Here is a 21,530-nt window from a genome sequence, read left to right as displayed (position 1 = left end):
AAGAGAGCAAAGTTGTTTCAAGCCTTCCTGTCTGCCCGCCTGTCTGAATAATGTGGCTGAAAAGCCATGATGTGGGGGCAGAGTGGACACTGGGTTGGCATAAGTTATCAAGGCCAAGATAGGAGAAGATGATATCTGCAAGGGGAGTGGAGGGAGCAGCAGCAGCAGCTAGAAATAGGTTACTTACAAAGGGATAAATCCAACAAGAAGAGAGAAGGAAGTTATGCAAATAAAAAGGGAGAAAATATCATAAATCCTGTAGTGTTAGATAGGAATTAAGGTATTGTGTGAACAAACGGTTTTCTCCACACATTGATAAATGATTGATAGATATATAGATAGATCATATGTGTGTGTTTAATCAGACACAAATTTCCTAGCACTCTCCATAAGAGACCTGGAAGCAGTGATACCTCATAACAATGAGCACGCCTGGCACCCAGGTCTTGTTTTCTACATATCTTTCTCCATTAAAAGAAACAAAGGTCCCTTGGAGAAATGGCTGGTTACAGCACTTGAGCAGAGAAAGTACAAGATGAACCTGGAATATCCTGTTGTGCCAGAAAGTAAGGAAGTACTCAAAGAATTGTGGTGACAGAAGTCAGCGTGGCAGCTGGCCAAGTCTGGGAAATACTAAGCATCAAAATGAATAATGAAGCACTGAGTAAAACACTCACATCTGTAATATTGTTGCATAAAGCTGTATAGCCCAAATCTAATCATGAGGAAACAACAAATAAACCCAAGTTGAGGGACATTCTTTTTTTTTCTTCTTTTCTTTTATTTATTTTTTTTTTAATTTTGAAATCTTTAATTCTTACATGAGTTCCCAAACCTGAACCCCCCTCCCACCTCCCTCCCCATAACATCTCAGTGGGTCATCCCCATGCACCCACCCCAAGCATGCTGTATCCTGCGTCAGACATAGACTGGCGATTCAATTCTTACATGATAGTATACATGATAGAATGCCATTCTCCAAAATCATCCCACCCTCTCCCTCTCCCTCTGAGTCCAAAAGTCCGTTATACACAGCTGTGTCATTTTTCCTGTCTTGCATACAGGGTCGTCATTGCCATCTTTCTAGATTCCATATATATGTGTTAGTATACTGTATTGGTGTTTTTCTTTCTGGCTTACTTCACTCTGTATAATCGGCTCCAGTTTCATCCATCTCATCAGAACTGATTCAAATGAATTCTTTTTAACGGCTGAGTAATACTCCATTGTGTATATGTACCACAGCTTTCTTATCCATTCATCTGCTGATGGACATCTAGGTTGTTTCCATGTCCTGGCTATTATAAACAGTGCTGCGATGAACATTGGGGTACATGTGTCTCTTTCAATTCTACGATACAATAGGTCTGTAGTCTTCTGAGTCATCCTGGTCATAAAAGTAAAGGAAACCTTAGGAACTGTCTCAGACTGAAGGAGACTGGGAAGACACGACAGCTAAATGCAATGAGTAATTCTGGACTGGATCCTTTCATCATTAGACCAACTGAGGAAAGTTCAGTAAGATCTGGCAGTTAGATAGTATTAATGTATCAGTGTTAATTTCCTGATTGTGAGTATTGTATTAGGTTATTAAGAAAGTGAAAAGTTTGTGAAAGTGTTAGTAGCTTAGTTGTGTCCAACTCTGCGATCCCATAAACTCTAGCCCACCAGGTTCCTTTGTCTGTGGGATTCTCCAGGCAAGAATACTGGAGTGGGTTGCCATTCCCTTCTCCAGGGGATCTTCCCGACCCAGGGATCGAACCTAGGTCTCCCACATTGCAGGCAGATTCTTTACTGTCTGAGACACAAGGGAATATACCCTAAAGTATGTACGCTAAAATGTTAGGCATTGGCGTGCTGCAATTCATGGGGTCACAAAGAGTTGGACACAACTGAGCGACTGAACTGAACTGAATTGAGGCAACTTTTTCAGGAAGCAGTTCAGGGAAGGGGAAAGTTCTTTGTACCTGAGGCAGTGGAGAATGAGAGGAGGATGAGGCAGTGCGACATCAAACATATGGACCAAAGGGTTAAATATGTCTAAGGAGAGGACATTTAATGATGTATAGTGTTGCAAAGAGATCCAAGAAGATCAAGACGGGGGGAAAAGGTATTAAAATTATTTTCTACATTGTTAATCATGACAGCATCTTTATACTTATGTATTACAATGGAAAATAAATCAGCTATTCCATTTACAACAATACTGGATATGCGTTTGGATTTGAAGACCCTTCTGACAACTTCTCAGTTCTTTAGGCCCTGAAATTCAGAGGTCAGAAGCCTGCTTTCCCTACAAAGCATTATGATTTTAAGAAGAAAATCCCAATGACATAATCATATTAGCTCTTGTCAGGCTGCTGCTGCTAAGTCGCTTCAGTCGTGTCCGACTCTGTGCGACCCCACGGAAGCCCACCACGCTCCCCTGTCCCTGGGATTCTCCAGGCAAGAACACTGGAGTGGGTTGCCATTTCCTTCTCCAATGCATGAAAATGAAAAGTGAAAACGAAGTCGCTCAGTCATGTCCGACTCTTAGTGACCCCATGGACTACAGCCTACCAGGCTCCTCCGTCCATGGGATTTTCCAGGCAAGAGTACTGGAGTGGGGTGCCATTGCCTTCTCCGAGCTCTTGTTAGGAGGTCTCCCTAATTCCTAGTTTTAAAAGTGTTCTTTTACAATTTAACATATTCTAATGATGTAATTCGATGATCACATTTTGAACAAAAATATTCTGGAAATGAAGTTATTATCATGCCCAAGTAATACATGTGCATTAAAGGTAAATGAAAAATGTAGATAAAAGGAGGATAAAATTTTAAACCACCTATAATTCCATCATCCAAAATTAATGTTAGCATTTTGCTGCCTATTTTAGACTTTAAAAATGCAACACACATCTATAATTTTTTTTTGTTGCAATAAAGGAGGGATCCTTCCTTGTGCTATTTTGCATCTTGCACACCCACCCTCTCCTAGATGAAGAGCAGACAGTCTCAGTCCCTAAATATACTTCCAACCACCTCATTTTTAAGGGCACAGCGAGGAATTCCATCCAGCAGATGGGCAGCGATTTATGTAATTATGTTCCTATTTGCGGACTTTTATGTTGGGCGCAGAGAGACCTCACCACAGTACTTGCCCTCAAAGCCTGAACGACTGAGATGGGAGGTTGGGTGACAGCTGGGTCCCACGGACACGGTTTTAAGCACACAGGGACCGAGGAAAGAGAGTCAGCGAGGCAGCGGCCGGCGGAGAGCAAAAAGCCTAAGGAGTCTGATTTGGGAGCGACGTGAGGCAGAGAGTGGGGTATACGCAAGGGCATGGGGCGCCGAATGGGTGGAACCCGAAATCCTTGGAACTGGAGCGAGACCCCAGGAGGGCGGCGGTCCAGGCGGAAAGCTGGTGCGCCGCCGCTAGGCACCAACAGAGGGCGCTGGGTCCACAGCAGTTCCAAGTGGGCGGGTCCCAGCTGCGGGCCAGATGTGCGAAGCTGGACCACGGGAGACTTGAGCTCTCCCCTAGCCCCTGCAGACCCGCAGGCGAGGGGAGAGGGAAGAAGGGACGGCAGGGGGCAAATGTGGTGGCAGGATCCCCACGTCGCTGCCCTGCAGGCTCCGGGACTGTTTTTCATTGTGGGGGTAGAAGCGTGGGAACCTCCCGCCCAGAGGGGGCGCCATGTACCGATTCCCAGAAAAACGCGGTACCGGCTGGCTCAGCAGGACAGAACCCGGTCCATCCCGCGGGGCGTCACGCCAAGAGAGACCCACGCGGCTGTCTGCGGCGGGAAAGAGAGCCGGCCTTGAGGGCTTTGAGCTCTTGCGTCCTCAGACACACCACACACACACCATGCGCTCTTTCTGCGTTCCAGGAGGAAGAAACTGAGGCAGAGAAGGACTGAGCACCGAGTAGACCTCTCCTCCCCACATTGTCTGGAGCGGAGAAGTTGGGCATAAGGCCACAGCCCGAAGCTTTAATTAAGGACCCCTGGCCAGGGACTACCCCCTGGGACCCCGCCCCCTTGACCTGCCTAAGGTCCCCACCCCGGGCCGCTTCCAGGACTCCGGAGTGATCAGCTGCTGCGCACTCGCTGTAATTGGCGGTGCAGGCCCTGCCTGGCAGAGGACCGGCGGGCGGCGCAGGGGAGGGCGAGGGGCTTAATTGCAGGGCTTTCGGATCGTAGTCTGGACTGCAGATCCGCTTGTTGGGGGTGCGTAGGGTATGGACACTTGGCTCGGCGAACCCCTCCCCACCCTGGAGGAAGCCAAAAGACCTTCGGGTTCGGTAGTTGGATCCCTTCCCCGAGAACGGGGGATTAGGGGCTTGAACCCCAGCGAGAGTTTGGGGGGATTAGGGGCTTGAACCCCAGCGAGAGTTTGGGGGAGAAGAGTGGGAAGTCTCCGGAGAGCTAGGGTATGGAGGAGGGGGACAGATTCCAAACCCCCCATCCCAACCCCAAAAGCCCTGGTTCGTCTTGTCCGAGACTCCTCCCTAGTTCTGACCCTCTCCGCTCCCCTTTCTACCGCCCCCGTCACCCCCCTTCTCGTATCCCCAGGGCGCTCCCACCCTGGGGAAGAATGTGCCCTCCTAGCGCACCCTTGCCATGGTAACGGCACACCCCCACCCCCGCGTACCGCAGCGGCCGGGCCTGGCCCGGAGGGCGGCGAGAAAAGGGCGGGGGGCGCCTCCCAGCCCCGCGGACACACCTCAACTGCCCTGGTTGCCACAGCAACCGGGGGCGTTTTGAAGTGCGCAGCCGCGAAGTGGCAAAAGAGCGCTGCTCCGGATCAGGCACCCCTCTAATCCATCAGCAGATGACCCTGGCTCCTGGGAAAGACTGCAACCCCTCAACTTCAAGGACGAAATCCAGCGAGGGATCATGGGGCGAGGACAATCCTAGGGAGCAAAGGCAGCCGGAGGGCCCCCAAACAACCTGGAACTTGAAAAGGGATCCCCTTGAGCCAGCCCGTCCCCCTCCCCCAGCGGAGCCCGAGGGGGCCGCTGGCAGCAGGAAGCCCTGGAAGGGCCCGGAGGCGCGCAGGCCCCACAGCAGAGCGGTGATTACAGGGACCTGTCCCTCCCGCCCCCGGCTCGCACTCTCATTAAGTCATTTTTTCCCCTGTTGGAAAGTCCCCGAGCCTTGAGCGCAGGGGTTGGGGCGACCGCAGGCAGCTGCCGGCAACCACATGAGAAGGGGCGGGGGGAGCGAAGGAGGGAGGCCTCGACTAGGGCCTGGCCAAGCTCCAACGTGGAAGGCCCCCTGCCGGGGGCTAGCTAAGGGCGCATTAATTCGGAGGAAGGCAAGGGAGGGCCCGGATGCCCCCGACCTTGCTTCTCACCCACCTGGCCCTCCTACAGCTGCAGAGGCCTCTGCCTTTGCCTCTCCGTTCTTCTTTTTTCTGGCCCAGGGACCTTGGGCAACTGAAAAGCAGGATGCCTGGGTTCTGATCCCCCACTCCAGTCTGCCTGCCTCTCCCTGACCCTTAACCCCACCACTGCTTGCTGATCTATCCACCCGTTCTCTCTTAGGTCCCTCCCTTCTAACCTCTGGGACCATCCAGGCTCCATGGTACTTTTTCCTCCTGCAAGGAGTTGGCCCAGTGTCCATCAGGGTGAAAGGTGTTGGGGTGGGGATGGCTTTCTCCCCATCTGAATGAACTCTAGTCCACCTTCTTGTTGTCATTTCCATATCTGAACCTTGGTCCTTTCTGAGCTGTTGGCAAGTTCTTCCTCCCATTTACCTTTACCATCCCACTTTAGTTCAGTCTATTTCCCCTATTTCCAATCAGCACATTGATTTCTGCCTCACTTTTCAGCCAGTGTGTATAAGCCCAGTGCCTCTTGGGCCCCATTTCCCACCCCTTATTACCTGCACATCTCCATTTAGGGTCCCAACCAAGTCCCACACACTCCTTTTCAAATGTAGGGTTCAGCTTTGCTTTCAACTCTAGTCAGCTTCAGACCCAGAGAGAGGTTGGGGAGTGGGCAACACCCTATTTGTTCCTTCTCCAACTTCCCCTCTCTTTCTTTACAAGGTAAAGTTAGCATATATCAGATCACCATGAGAATTTCCCTGGTGCCTCAGCGGTAGGTAATCTGCCTGCAATGTAGGAGACACAGGTTCGATCTCTGGGTTGGGAACATTTCCTAGAGGTGGAAATGGCAGCCCACTCCAGTATTCTTGCCTGGGAAATCCCGTGGACAGAGGAGCCTGGTGGGCTATAGTCCACGGGGTCACAAAGAGTCGGACACAACTTAGTGACTAAACAACAACAGCTCACCATGACTTGACTTGGTTTGACTGGGATATGCCCCCCACAACCTGGTGTCCGGTGCTCCACCCCCCTGGCTCACCCCTCCCTCTAGAGGTATACCTTCTACAGTGTTATAGCTCCTACCTCATTATCCCAAACCTCATTCTGTATCTCTCATCTTCAGTCTCTCCTCCCCCAGCTCTGTCCTCCTAAAGCCTGGAAGGCAGAGGAGGCTGAAGCCGCAGCTAATGATATAGTGGACGCTGCTGGGGGCTAGAGGGGTTGGGAGCGCTTCCCCAGGCCTTCATTGCCTCTCCCTTACCTCCTACCCTGAATGGGAGGGAGAAAGAAGGCAGGTAACCCAGCCCCCACAGCTCTCTCCTGAGTGAACAAGAGGAAAGGAATGAGGCAGGTGTGTCTGGCTGCTCCTGCCCACCCCTCCTCCCAGGGGACTCTCACCCGCCTGCCTGTGGGGCTGTCTTTGGGGGGATGGGGAGAGAAACCCTGTCTTTTCCAGAGGCAGAAGAGCTGAGCATATGGAATGCCCTGCTGCTTTAGGCATGTCTGGGAGCTGCTGGGATGCAGGCAGTTGGAGGGAAGGGAGCTAAGGGCAAGTGAGTGGGGGCAGCTCACCCAGGTGGTGAGCCTAGGGGGTGCATCACTAGGAGGGCCTCCTTCCTTCTCACCCCTACTCAGGGGTGCAGAGACATGAGTTAGGGCCAGGGAGGTATAGAGATGTGTGTAGGCTGGCAACTAGGAAAAGGAACAAGACTTCATCCTTGGCTGGTTCATCAAGAAGGGTGCCATTCTGGGGTAAACTGAGGCAGGCAGCAGGACTCTCAACTGTGAGCAGCAGGAGGCCTGGATGAAGTTGACAAAGAGTACTTTCCCCAAGATCCTGACCCTGCTTCCCTCTCCACTGCCTCCTCCTTGAGGGTCTATTCCAGAAAAACATCAGCTCTGAGAGCCAAGGAGAGGGTAACACTGGACCTAGGCTGCCAGCTCTGCAGTGTTCTTCTGAGGGTCTAGACAGGAGGCCAACTGACCTGCCAAGGGGTACCCCAAGCTGGGGATCTGGGGGCACAGGACACCCAGAAAGGATGTCCCCCCTGGCCCAGCCTTACTTACACACCCCGCCTCCCCTACCTGGACTCAGAGAGACCAGAATCCAGACAGTGAGTCTCCTGGCCCTCCCCCGCCACCCTTCTCCCCAGCCGCGCCTCCTAGCCCCACCTGCTCCCCGGGGCGCTGGGCTGGCTGGGTTGAGCTGGGTCTTGCCCAGGATTACTGCTCTCAGAGTGCCTCCTGCCTCTGCTGACGGGTGCTGCTGGCCAACACTCGTCCTGGCTTGTGGCAGAGGGCTCAGGCACAAGGTGGACAGCTAGAGCTCTGGCCTCCAGGGCTCCTGATCTGGCCCCTTGCCAACTTCCCCACCTCCCATCTAACCCAGGGCTTGTCTCTGGTTGTCTCTCCTACCTGGCCCTCTGCTGTCAACTTGTCCCCAGTCATTCAGTTCCCCAGACAGCAATCTATGTGGGAATCAGACCATGACACTTGCCTGCCTAAGACCCTCTGAAGGTTCCCATTTCTCTTACATAAAATCCCAACTCTTTAGCTTGGCCTGGAAGGACACATCATGTGCCCATTCCCCTACCCCCACCTGGGATGCTCCTTTCCGACATCTGTCCCTTGATTTCTTCCCTCCAATCACACTGGCCTCTTTGCTGTTCCTTCTGAGATCTTTCGGACCTCAGAGCCTTTGCATTCACATGGCCTCTGCCTGGAAAGCCCTTAACCCTCAATTTGTGCATGGCTCTGGCTTCCCTGGTAGCTCAGCTGGTAAAGAATCTGCCTACAATGCAGGAGACCCCAGTTCGATTCCTGGGTCAGGAAGTTCCCCTGGAGAAGGGATAGGCTACGCAATCCAGTATTCTTGGGCTTCCCTAGTGGCTCAGATGGTAAAGAATCTGCCTGCAATGTGGCAGACCTGGGTTTGATCCCTGGGTTGGGAAGATCCCCTGGAGGAAGGCATGGCAACCCACACCAATATTATTGTCTGGAGAATCCCCATGGACAGAGGAGCCTGGCAGGCTACATATAGCCCATGGACTCGCAAAGAATCAGACAAAACTGAAGCGACTTAGCATACATATTGTACACAAATATTTTAGCACAGCTCTCCTTATCATGAGGTCTCAGCGTGCAGTTCTCTCCAACCAGCAGCTTCACCTAAAGGGGCCCCACTCCCACAAATCACTCTACATCCAGCACCTTGCTTTATTTTCTTCACATCACACAGCATTGTCTGAAATGTCCTTGCTTGTGCATTTTCTTGTTTATTGCCCATCTTCCCCAGCCAGAATGTAAACTCCAAGAGGGTAGGTACTGTGTCTCTTATTCACATCTGTATTCCCAGCACCTCTCATCCCCACAGAGTGCCAGGCCGCAAAGAGTGCAAAATAAATATTTGTTAAATGAATGAGGAGGGGCAGGGGCCAGTGGAGAAGAACCTCTGAGGCCTCTGCAGAAACACTTCAGCTCAGTGATGTCCATTTCTTCTTTGTACTCCTCCTCCCCCTACCCACCAGCTTCCATTGGTTTCCTCCCACTCCAGGGGAAAGGGTGAGGAGATAAAAGAGGCAAGCCCAGAGCATGCCTGGATGACACGGCCCTAAAGTGTGGGGCAACCCCCAGCCCATCGGAGCTGTCTGAGCTTGGGGCAGAGATCCAGGAGGCAAAATCTCAGTCCTGGAGACCACAGAAGTGAGTGGGGGAGGTCCAAGCAAGCCTGAATTGTCCCGTGATTGAAGTCTTGATGACCTCAGAGCTGGGAGGTTCCTATAAAATCTTGTGGTCCAGCCTCACTCCCAGGAACCGAGGTGATGCTCGGCCAACACGGCACGCCACAGAGGAGCAGCCTGAGGGAGGAGAGCCGTCGGCTCACTTGCAGACACTGACCCACTCAGTGATGCGGCATTCCTCACAGACCACGAAGCAGCACCAGTGGAAGCGGCAGTGACAGCGCTCACTGCGTGTCTGTCGAAGGATGTTGTGGCCGCGGCCGCAGCACATGCTGCCGCAGCCGTCGGGGCCCGCGCTGCTCTTGTTGCACAGGCGGCCCACGGTGCCCGCCGAGTCCAGGCGCGGCTCCCGCTCGCAGAAGTCAGGCGACTTCTCGAAGTAGACCAGGTCGGCGGGGCTGGCGCGGCGCCGTGGCCCCGGAAGGCCCGGGGCGGGCGAAGGTGCCCCCGCGGGACCGGGCTCCAGCTGTCCGCTGTTGCGGTTGTGCGGGCGGATGAGCGTGGCGCGGTGGAAGCGGCTGCGCAGCAGCGCCCCCACCGCGCGGAACTCGGGCGTCACCTGCCAGCAAGTCTTGAGCTGGCAGCTGCCTGACGTGCCGTGGCACTTGCACTTCCGCCGCATGTTCTCCATCACCGCCTGCAGAGGGAGGCATGGGGGAGGGTGACGCCTGCGGCCGGCCCCACTGCCCTCCTCCCCACGCAGACCTGGGCCTGGGAGAATCTCAGAGGCTTTGCAAACCAACTCCCATTGAACAGAGGCAAAGGCTGAGGCCCGAAGCCGGTGGGTGCGGGGCACAGCTTCTCAACCAGGCAATCAGGACAAGAGTTCTGCCTTCTCTTCGGCTGTTCCGTCCCGCCTCCCATCCGTCAGACCCCAGGGGAATTCCCTCCTTCCTGCACCCCTCCTCTCCCACTGCCTTTCCCAGCAGCTGCAGGGGGCCCTTGGGGCTGGAGGCTCTTGCTTCCTGAGGGGGATCCCAGATCCTCAGGGAAATTCCCTCTTCCTCCAACCCTCAGGTGGGGACCAGGAGCAGGGGTGTGCTGGCCCCAATACCTCCCAGCCCAAAGCCTCTGGCCTCACTCCAGGCTGTGAGCAGAGACTGTGGGGAATCTGAGAAAGCCCCTTTCTTCCTCTGGGCCCTGTAGCACTTTGCAAGAAGCCTAAGGGGAGGGCCAGGGGCTGGAGAGATTTCCCTTCCCCTCCTCTCCATCATACAGGCTGGGGCTTATTCTGCCCAGCACTGAGTGCCACCATTCCTCCTAGGAAACAGCATCAACAGGAGCCAAAGTCTCTACCTGAATACGGAACCAAAGGGAACACAAACAGCCAGACCCCCAGGGCAATGAAAGTAGAGAGAGGTTCTCAAGCCTCCAAGGGAGCTAGTTACCGTAATACAACCTACCCACTTCTTGCCCAGCCCTTAGCCTGCTCTCCTGAGTCTCCTCCCAAAGAGCCCCTTCACGTTATCCTCACCAGAGACCCCAGAGGAAACTGGCCACGTGCCCCTCCCCCTGCTCCACTCCAAAAACACAAAGCAATGATCTGGGGCCCTCAAACCTGGGCAATAGGGCCATAAAAGAGGGTCCTCATTCCTCCAAGTCTTAAAAGGCTCTGCAGCTTGTATGTGCAGCCTGTGGTGTCAACACCACGTGGAAAGCAGCCCAGTGCCTCCCCAGGCCAACAGCTCCAGAACATCTGCTTCCTACAGGCAGCAGCCATTAATTAACTAGTTTAACAGGGAGGAGGAGGCACTGTTGGTATGGGCTGAGGTAGTAATGGACGCTTGGGAAAAGAGCTGCATGAACAGGGCAGAACCAGGTGGGAGCTGGATGTGACCAGAGGGTGGATATGCCTCAGTTTACCTCACCTCTCAGTCATGATGGGAGAGCTGAATCAGCTCTAGTCTTTGTGGAAGAAGGAGGTGAACCGGCCTGGGCTGAGAAGCCAGGAGAAGGGGGAGTGAGATGGAGAAAGTGCCAGCCAGAGTGAGGGGAAGCCAGACACAAGGCCTAAGCAGACTGGGCGGGGCCAAGAGAAGGGACAGGGGGCTGAGTAACCAATAAAAGATGGTGCTGAGCTGCCACGAGGGTTAGGGAGGCATCTTCACATAGACTACACTATAGAACAAAAGGGTTCAGGACTCAGCTGCTTGGAGATGAATCCTGCCTCTGCCACTTTCTCACTAGTTGCATCACCTGAGCCAAGCTTCTTGGTCTGTTTGTGCCTGACTTTCCATATCTGAACATGAGGTGAATAATAGAACCTTCATAGGTAGGTGTAAGTGAAATACGCTAATATACAGTAAAATGCTCCAGAACAATGCCTAACAGAGACAGGACTCAATAAACTGAACGTGTGCCATCACTTTCCCTTCTTTCTTTCCTCCACATCTCCCTCCCTTTGTTTCTTCCTCTCTGTCCTCTCCCTCTCCTCCCCTCTCCTTCCTCCCTCTCCTCTCCTTCACCCTCCTCCCCCTCTTCTCCTTTCTCTTCCTCCCTTTCCTCCTCCTCCCCCCTCCTCCTCCTCTTCTTCTCCCCCCTTAAAAATGAATGACCTTTGAGGGAGTATGAATATTGGAGGTGGCAGGGGGTGCAGAGAAAGGAGGATGAAAACATAACAGTACCACTGTGGCCCCAGGGGCTCTCCCTTTGCAGGAATTTCTCATTCTGCACAGAAAGCCTGGGAGAAGACGGGTGTCTAAGCACAGGGAAACAGAATCATGGAACATTCACAGTAGGGAGCCTTACGGATCATCCAGTTCAATCTTCTAACTTTATAGGGGAGGAGACTGAGTGGGAGAGTAGGCCTAGACTTGGAGGTCCTGACTGCAACCCGGAGCTCTGCCCTCTGCTCACAGCAGGAACTGGGAGGATCAGGCTGCTCAGCAGAGGGGAAGCTCTTCCAGGGCAGAGGCTGTTTTGCCCTCATAGCCCCAGGCCTAGTCTGGTGCCTGACACACAGTAGCTAGCCAACACACATTTGATGACCAAATTAGGAGGGGGCAATGGTAAGTTGGGGCTTCCCTGGTGGCTCAGACAGTAAAGAATCTGCCTGCAAAAGACCTGCATTGGGAAGATCCCCTGGAGGAGGGCATAGCAACCCACTCCAGTATTCCTGCCTGGAGAATCCTCATGGACAGAAGAGCCTGGAGGGCTACAGTCCATGGGGTCGCAAAGAGTTGGACACGACTGAGAGACTAAGCACACACAACGATAAGATGCTGAGTTAGGGATAGTGGTACGGTCTCCAGAGGAGAGATGAGCCCGGAGGAGGGGAGGGGCCCTAGGCAGAGGGGTCTGAGCCGGCCCAGCGGGGTGGGGCGCTCACCTGTCTTCCTACTCGGTTGTTGTGGAGCCTCATGCGCGCATGGATGTCTCTGTGAGGTTCCCGGGAGTCCAGAAAGTCTTTAGAGAAGCGCTCTCCAAAACCCACGTCAGGGCTGCAGCCGCCCCACTCCCAGGAGTCCTGCAGGCCAGGGCTGGCAGGGGGCAGGGCAGGGTGCTCGGGAACTCCGTGGCTCAGGCCCTTGCCGCGCTGCAGCGCTTCCAGCTGCAGGCGGTGCAACTTCCGACGGAAGGCCTCCTCGTCGCCGCGCCGGGACGCGTCGCAGCCGCAGGCCCTCAGTTTGCCCAGGGCGCAGGCATTGGATACCGCGTGCACCACGCCGGCTGCCGAGATGGCGTAGGCGAATGCACTCTCTCGGAAACCTGGGCGTAGAAATGCGGGAAACGGCCTTTGAGGGGCCTTCCCATCCCATCCCTCTGCCCTCCCTACTCAGCTTTCTCACAGCACCGAGGGCAAGCAGAGGCCCAGTGGTGGGCCGGGGAGGGATCTGGTACAAGGACATAGAGAGGGGCAGAAATTACGCTGCCGGAAGTTCTGCACGCAGGATGGAATGGGGGAGATCTTCCCCACAGCTCTCCTTTTTGAACTTCTTTCCCTTCACCCTTAGCAAGCTCAGAGTTTGTGTCTACAGCTCTCCCGTTGGACAGACACTATCTAGTAAAAAAAAATTTTTTTTTGCCATCAAAGACTTAAGTTATTATCTCTCATGCAATATTTGCAATTTTAAGATAAGCCTGCAGAAAGAAAGCAAATTTTAACCTAAAAAAAAAATAACCAGTGATGGAATTCTGGGCCCCAGGGGATGGTAATGGGCAGAAGGGTAAGTAAGAGGAGATGGTGTCCTCCTAAGGTTCCCAGCCCCAAGATATCCTGACTGCAGCCACCCGCTTGGGCACATCACAGAACACCCTCTGATGGCCAGGTACCAGAGGGAGGGAAAAGAGCCAGGGGAATTTCCCCCTTCCCTGCCCACATGACATCCCAGAAAGTCTGCTCAGAAAAGGGTATTGCCCAGCCACCCTGCCTGTGGTTTCTTCAGGTCAGCTGAAGAGATTGTCTCAAGGATGCTAGGAGCGAGCCCCCTGCTGACTCGGGGTTAAGAGTAGTCATGTTGAACACTGAGAAGGAACGGTTAGCTAAGGTAGATGCCTTCATGAGATGCTCAGGGGTGCAAAGCTTCCAAGATGGGTGACTCTCAGGAGCCCAGGACTTGTCTACACTGCTCCTCCTCCTTGACATTCCCAGCTTGAGCCATCCTCTGGGTCTGCGGCAGGGGGAGTCCTACTTGCAGAGGAGGGTTGGGCTTCTGGACCTGCAAGCTGCATCTCATTCTGCATCTGAGAAAGGACCGGCAAAGGGCAGGTCTCTGACCAGCCTCTGAACCCGAGAGAGTCTGAGCAGTGGAAGAAACCAAGGACAACAACAGCTCCCACATAAGCAGGAGATTCGGCTGAGCCATAGACACCTGTGGGGAAGCCAGAATTCGGCTGGGAGCTGATGGCTTAGGAGAGGCCAAAGATTCAGAAGAAAAAACTCCTGATCCTACTACCTCACCATCAATCAAGATTGAGAGGACTTGGAGGCCTCACTGACCCCAGAGGGCCAACCAGGACTGGACAAAGACCCTAACCCAGTCCCACCCCTAATGCTCACCCTCTGCATCACAGGGCCCTGTCCCCATCTCCCTGCCTGGCAAAAAACAAAAACAAAAAACAAAAGCAAAAACAAGATGTGTAAAAGCATATGAACTCTGGTGCCAGACTGCCTGGGTTTCAATCTTGGCTCTTCCACTTACTAGCTGGTAATAGAGTGACCTTGGCCAAGTGACTTGACCTCTCTGTGCCTCAATTTTCTCATCTGTAAAACATCTGTCTCATTGTTGTTCCAAGAACTGAGTTAAGAAATTTAAAATGCTTAGGATAATACCTTACTCCTAGTAAGGACTACATGAAGTGAAAGTGAAAGTGAAGTCACTCAGTCCTGTCTGACTCTTTGCCCACCAGGCTCCTCTGCCCATGGGATTCTCTAGGCAAGAAGGACTACATAAACACTTGATATTATTGAGAAGTTCCTTCCTGCTGTCTGACTTCACCCACCGCTGCTGCAGTTTCAGGCTATTGCTCTTTCTTGTTTTCCCCGCCAGGCCTGGAGCTCTGCAGCTCATGGCCCACTCGAGAACAAATCACTTGGGTCACCAGAAGCCCACAGAGCAGATGATCCCTCTTCTCAGGACCTTTTCTAAGAAAAAGCCAGCTCTGAGGAAACAGGAAGGAATAGAGAATAGGCAGGAGCCCTCAGAAGGGGCCCTGGGAACCGGTGGGAGTTGCAGAAGAGTAGACAATGCCCTGGGAGGTGGGGCCCAAGGGAAAGAAAGGCAGACTCTAGCTGAGGCGCACACCCTGTATTTATCCCTTGCCTTTTATCTGTGGGACCCTGAGCAATTATTGCTTGGGGTGGGGGAGTCATCAGCCTGCTTCTAGGACAAATGGCCATATATAGACCACCAGAGGCAGCCCAGAAAGCACCCCTCCCAACACACACACACACACACACACACACACACACTTAGACACACTGTACAAAAGAGGGGTAATGGAGCTGGGCCCAGCCCCAGCTCTCCCAGCTCCCAGGCCTGGCCACTTTCTACTGAAGGACATTTGGCTCTGCAGAAGACCTGCTGCTGAGTAAGAAACCCAGATAGCACAGTTCCCAGTCCTCTGACCTTGTCTATGCATAACACCAGGAAAGAGCAAGTTGCTGGTCCCAGGAGATGTGCTGGGCCAACCCAACCACCATCTTCCAGGCTCCATTACATTCAAGGGCAGGCCTAGAGGAGTCTGGAGAAAGGTAGCCCACAGTCTACAGAGAACACCTCTAGCGACCCCAAGCAGCTAAAGACACCAACCACCCCATGGCCTCTGGAACCTCTCACAGCCACATATAGGAGTGACCAGGCAGGGCTTGTACGGTCACCCTCTGCTCCAAGCATTCAGAGAAGTTCAGCCCATTGGGTCTGCCCCCAGCTCCCATTCTGGGCCCCAGTTTCGGTCCTGGCCCCAACTGTCTGGGGCAGACGCAGGCACAGTGCCATCTGGCCAGCTGGAGGGGGAGAGGGATGGGGCCTTGGCCAGCTGGGCTGCCCGGAGCACTGGGGGGTGGGGGCTCGTTAAGACGCACAATTAGCCGCCCTGCCTTTGATCTGGGACAGGGACTGCCAGCATCTAACTGGAGTCAGCTGCTGCTACAGGACGCAGCCAACAGCCAGGAAGGGGCTGGGGGAGGAGGTTTGGAGGGCAGGGAAGTGTGGAGGAGAGAGGACTCGGGAGCCAGTGGGAACTAGGAAGGTTTAGAGAAGCTTGGGACCTGCCCATTCAAGTCAAAGAAGGAGGAGAGGTGGAGAAGTCTGGTCTCCATTCCCTCCACACGAATAATCTGTGTGCAAATAATCTGTGTGTGTTCATGTTCCTGGCCTGGGAGAGAGAGAGGGGGTTGCCTATATGTGGGAACACTTAGGGGTGACACTGATGCAGCATCACATCTTCACAACTATGGGTAGGTGTTGGTGTGTGAGAGTGCGTGTGTACATGTGTGCATGCCAGCTCCATTTTTTGGATTACTTCTCTGTCGTACCAGTTCACCTCTGGGCACCAGGTAGGAGATCATGGTGGCCTTGCAGCTTGGGAGGCATTATGCAGGGGGTTGAGTGCTATCTCTAAGAACAGCTGGCCTACACTTGAGTCCTGGCTCTGCAGCTCATGTACAAGCTGTGTGACTAATGGCAAGTTACCCAACCTCTCTAAGCTTCCTTTATAAAAGGAGGATAATGATAGAACCTAGTGCGTGGGGTTTGTTTGAAGACCCTACAGTACAGATAAAGTGCTTCAAAACAGTGATTAGCACACAGCAAGTACTTAATATGTTTTGGGTAATTAGTTCGATCCCTGGGTTGGGAAGGTCTCCTTCTGGAGAAGGGAATGGCAACCCACTCCATTATTCTTGCCTGGGAAACACCATGAACAGAGGAACCTGGTGGGTTACAGTCCAAGGGGTTGCCAAAGAGTCAGACTCAACTTAGTGACTAGACAAACGAGAATAACAGGACTTTAGGTGATCCTGTTAGGATATAATTAAGATTATGGTTAGGATAATCATTAGGATATGACTGCCTGTGCCTCAGTCTCCCCATGTGAGTACCATCACATATCCCAAGCCCGCGCATAAAAACAAGACTCCCTGAGGGTGAATGTAAAAGGGAGGTGGGAGACAAAGAGCCAGGGCCTTGGAGAGCAGAGGCTAGACTCTCAAATTGCTGGGTTCTCCTGGGCTGGGAGCCTGGCTTACTGCAGAGCCTCACACCCCCTCTTTCCATCCATTCTGAATGAGTCTGGGCCTTAGGGAGGGCAGTACCCAAACTGTGCCAGTGCTCCAGGACCTGCTGCGTGAATCTACTGTCTCCACCACATCTGTCCCTGTCCTCTCATCCCCTCTAACTCCAGTGCCCAAGTCCAGCTCTAAACAGCCCATTCCTCAAATCTCCCTCTGGTCCCTGCATCCTGAGTAAGAGATGGAGTTCTTTAATCCACATAATAAAGAGCCGCCCCTTCTAGCCAAGTTTGTCCAGCATTTCACCCACCCAAGCACCAACGTATGAGTCCTCAGAACTGAAAGCTGGGGATATCAGGATCCTTGGGTCACAGCTGCCTCTGAGATGGGGGTGGTCCTCTCACAGTTTATTTAGGACTCTAGTCCCCTAGAGACCCCACTCTCCCTGCCTCTCAACTCCCAGGTTCCAGCAGCCCCACCTCCCTCTGCTTGGTTGGGGAAAGCCCTACTGTGTGTCCTGCTTCCCTAGCACCCACTCCAGGTGCTCAAACACCCTTCCCTCTACCTCCTACATGAGAACCTCATCCCTTCCAGCCAACCCATCGCAGGAAAAGTGTCAGGACAATTAGATGACAGTGACAGCACTCAGGTGGAAGACTTGGGGGACCACCTCCTGGTAGCAGTCTCTGAATTTTAAACGTGGTGGCATGCATGTGCATGCTAAGTCACTTCTGCCCGACTCTGCAACTCCATGGCCCATAGCCCACCAGGCTCCTCTGTCCATGGGGATTCTCCAGGCAAGAATACTGGAGTAGGTTGCCATGCCCTCCTCCAGGGGATCTTCCCCACCCAGGGATCAAACGTACGTCTCCTATGTCTCTTGCATTGGCAGGTGGGTTCTTTACTCACTGAGCCACCTGGGAAGCCCAAGTGCACCTTTAAGAGAACTCCATTGGTCAGAAGAGGGGTCATCCTACTGATATTCCATATGGGGAAACTGGGGTCACCCGATCTCCTCATGGACAATCTATGTCTTGAAAAGAAGGGAGACTGGGGGAAGAATCCAGCCCAGGGGCTCCTTACCGCCAAGACTGGCCCATGGGATTCAAATTTAGCTAGCCCTTGAGGTGATGGGCCAAGAAAATGGTCCCAGAAGAGTGTGGAGTGAGTGAGGCAGGCAACGGTGGCCTTGGGAGGTGAGGAGAGGGGTGGGGGGTGGACATTTCTTTCCAGAAGCCCTCAGAGAAGGCCATCCTCCGAGGAGGATAGAAAGGTAGAAATGAGGTGTTGCAATGGGGGCGGTGGGGGCGGGGGAAGAGGCAGAAGCCACAGAGGTAGGCCGGTGTTGTGAGGCCAAAGGCAGGAGCCCAGCCTCCCTGCAGGAGTCCAGGAGCGGCGCTGTCCCGCCCCCTCCCCGCGCTGGGCGCCGCCCCGCGCCGGCTAGCCCCGGCAAGTCTCCCCCCTCCACACCTCACCTCCCCCCCTACCCGTCCCCCCAGCTCACCTCCCGCTTATTAAACTGCAGGTGAACCCGGGAGCGCCTGGCACAGCGCCAATCCCGCGGGGTTCCACCGCTCCGAACTCTCCCCAAAGCTGCAAAGCCCCCGTGTCCTCCACCAGCCCGAACGGGCCTCCCCCCGTCGAAGCAGTCGGGGCGCCTGGGTTCACTCGGCCTAGAGGGGGCAGGAGGACCAGAGAAAAAGAGGGGACACCGAGGCCCCGGGAAGAGGGGCGGAGAGCTAGCCTCGCCTCCCCATAAGAGACACGGTTGCCCAAGTCCTCAGAGAGTGGAACCCGGAGCAAACTCGAGGCCAGCGCTGGCGAGAACAGGACTTCGGGGAGCGCGGGTGACCCAGAATCCCGGAGTGGGTTCGGGCGCGCGGCAGCGGGGAGCGCCGGCCCGGCCCGGCCGGGGCAGGAGAGATGCAGGGGCCTGTCACTTCGTGTCCGTGAGCCAGGCGGCAGCGGGGGCGGCCAGGGCGGGGCGCCGGGCCGGAGTTGGGCAGGCCAATCGGCCGGGGGTCGCGGGCATCCTCTCCGGGCAGACGGCGGGAGGGGCTCCTGGGAGGCGGGGCGGGCGGGGCGGGAGCTCGGGACGGGGTGCGGGGGGTGGGGGTCGCCCTCTTTGAGAGGCGCGCGGCTGGGGCCGGGAGCCGTCTGCCGCGGCCCGCGGGGATTAGTTCGCGGCTGCATGCCGCCACACGCGTCGGGCTGGGCTCGGCCGGGGAGAAACAGCGCCCCGGGCGCGCGGGGGAGGGAGCAGGGAGAGCGCGCGGGCGCGGGGCGGGCGGCAAGGGGCTGGGCTGGGGAAAGCTGGGGTGGACCCTGACCTGGGGGCTCCGGGATGCGCGGAGAGGTCCTGGTGGACAGGGAATGCCCCTGACTCAGTTCTTTCTGAAATTAGGGTACATTAGAGTCTGACTCTCCCAAAAGCCCCTGGGCCCAAAGGGCACCGAGTACAGGGGTACCTGGCCTTCTCTGCTGTCACCTGAGAATCGTACAAGTCCCAAGGAGTCAGGTCCCCACGCTGTCCCACCCAAGTAGTTGCACGGAGGAGAGATATACCCAGTTAGGCCCATCCAGGAGGCAAGACCCCCATCTTTTTCCAAAGACCCGAATCAAAGCTTAAGATACCAGGGAAGGAGGTGGGTGTGAGTGGAACTGAGTGAGGAAAGCGCCTGCCATCTCCAGCCCAAGCCACTCTAGGGATTGTCCGGGTGGGTCACCCAAAAGTCCAGGGAGGGGAACAGATAGTAGGCTGCAGCTTCTCCCAACCATGAGGGGAAAAGGGATAGGCAGAACCGTAAGTGAAGCCTACTGGGCAGAAGACAGGCACACACCCAGTGCCTCTGATTCAGAGAGGGTTTGCAGGGCAGCAAGGATGACACACAGGCTGGTGGTGTTCCCCACTGGGAAAGGCTTCTGCAAAAGTATAGTTTTACCTGCTTAGGCTTCCCTCACCTACACTGTTGGGCAAAGGTCCCTGACCCCTCTTCGTGTGGATTCTGGGTACTTCATCACAGGCCCTCCATCCTAAATGCTATTTACTAGTTGGGTATAGGGTAAATTGAGGCAGGTGACAGATATGGGTATTTCCTGGGCCTGAGTTACACAGAGTCAGTCTCTGGGCAGGATAACCCAGGAGTTCAGTTCTCAGGCATGAAACCTGCCACCTGCATCCCACACAGCCCAGTCTGGAGCCACATCTGCCCCATTTGTCTGACTGCCCACTTCCCCCACCATGGACTTGCCCAGAGCAGAAAGAGGCAAGAGGAGAGCAACACGGGCCAAGAGATGAGCACCTGGGGAGCTTGCCAGCTTGATAGCTGGCAGATCAGTTCTGGATTGAGGGTGCTGAATGGGGTGGGCAGGGCAAGGGTGAGGGGTGAGGGGTGAGGGGCAGCTACCTCTGCTGAAGATAGGACTCTCATAAGGGATCTTGTTTCGAGTCTCGAGACTAGAGCAATTCCAGCGCTGATCCCGGAACTGGTGCTGGCACTCATGGATGGCAATCTGGATGCCCTGGATGGCTGAAGCAGCCACGTCAGGGTGGCGCACACACACCTCCATCTGCCGCTTGCTCAGGCCTGGCAATGTCAGGCACACCGTGTTGGCGTTGAGCACGGGCTCTTGGGGGAGGCGGAGGCCCAGGATATCGTTGGGTGCAGACCTGCAGGCAGGTGGGTTTGGGGTGGGTGAGCGTTTGGGGGGCTAGGAGGGCCCCATCTAACTATACACACTCTGTCCCAAAGGCTCTGTTCCAACCCCTGCTTTTGAGGATTGAGCCCATCAGCGTATCCCCAAAGCACTCTCTTTTTCTCAACCTTCTCACCATTCTCCTCTCCAAGACAGCCCACCGGGCTGCACACCCACACCGATTAACATGTGCAAATGGACACACATCCGGTATGCCTTCGCACAGAGTATTTCATAAGTACATCCCCAGGCACTGATGCTCTCAAAGCGTTCTCCCAGAGACCACTCAACGGCATGCTTCAGACAGTCACATTCATGCAGTCACACTTCTACACACATTGAAGTGGACACACAGATGCAGGAACACTTACCCACATGCACACTTCATCAGACATAGTTATATACACACACATGGACACTCACAAGTTCACACACATGTTCATCTGAACATACACTGATCCATGAGCCCTCATATCCACACATGTGCACACACAGACTGCTGTTTACAACTCAGCTTGCTGGGCTCACTTGACCACAGACAGAAAGACACACACACACACACATATGCACCCTAAGAACCCTTCTAGCTGCCATCTCTCATTGACCCCACCTGGGCGACCCCCTTTGGGCTCCCAACCCCTGCCTCTGCCTAGGGGCAATCTCTAAGGTAAAGCTTGGCAATTTGAGCTTACTTCTGGGGTGAGGTGTGTACCCCCAGCATAGCAGGGACTCCAGGTTGGCACTTGCTGCCCACTAAACACACACTTTCCCCTCTAGTAGCCATCACTCTTCCGGGCACTGCCCTGTCTCCCTGGCCTGCCCTTAGTCTGTCACCAGTTCAACCCCCTCCTGTGAGAGTACTCTTTTCATTGGTCACAAACACTTTACTGCGACACCGTCCCTCCCTCCTTTCAGGGTCCCCTGCCCCAGCAGGCGCGCAGAGGTCCCTGTGGCTGGGGGTCCCAGCTCTCCAGGAGGGCGGGGCATAAGGTGAGGGCTCACCTGGGCACGGAGGCAGCCAGCAGCAGTAGGAAGAAGAGAGCGCAGAGCGCGGGCCGCGGCTGGGGCCGAGGTCGGAGCCGCAGCCAGGGGCAAGGGTGAGTGCTGCCCAT

The 21,530-nt window shown here is 54.7% G+C and overlaps 1 protein-coding gene across 1 annotated transcript; it reads right to left on the bottom strand.

Moving 5' to 3' along the window:
* Positions 1–9,192: 9,192 nt before the first annotated feature.
* On the bottom strand, positions 9,193–21,530 carry WNT10A (Wnt family member 10A). The gene is made up of 4 exons (XM_068969329.1): positions 21,421–21,530; positions 20,130–20,392; positions 12,382–12,761; positions 9,193–9,690 (listed from the first exon to the last, which is right to left on the bottom strand). Exons 1-4 carry the CDS (start codon positions 21,528–21,530, stop codon positions 9,193–9,195), a joined length of 1,251 nt encoding a protein of 416 aa, XP_068825430.1.

The sequence above is a fragment of the Capricornis sumatraensis genome, chromosome 3, assembly GCF_032405125.1.
Source record: "Capricornis sumatraensis isolate serow.1 chromosome 3, serow.2, whole genome shotgun sequence".
In the NCBI taxonomy this organism is placed as follows: Eukaryota; Metazoa; Chordata; class Mammalia; order Artiodactyla; family Bovidae; genus Capricornis; species Capricornis sumatraensis.
Note: the sequence above shows the minus strand (reverse complement) of the source record. Positions and strands in the feature narration are given on the sequence as shown.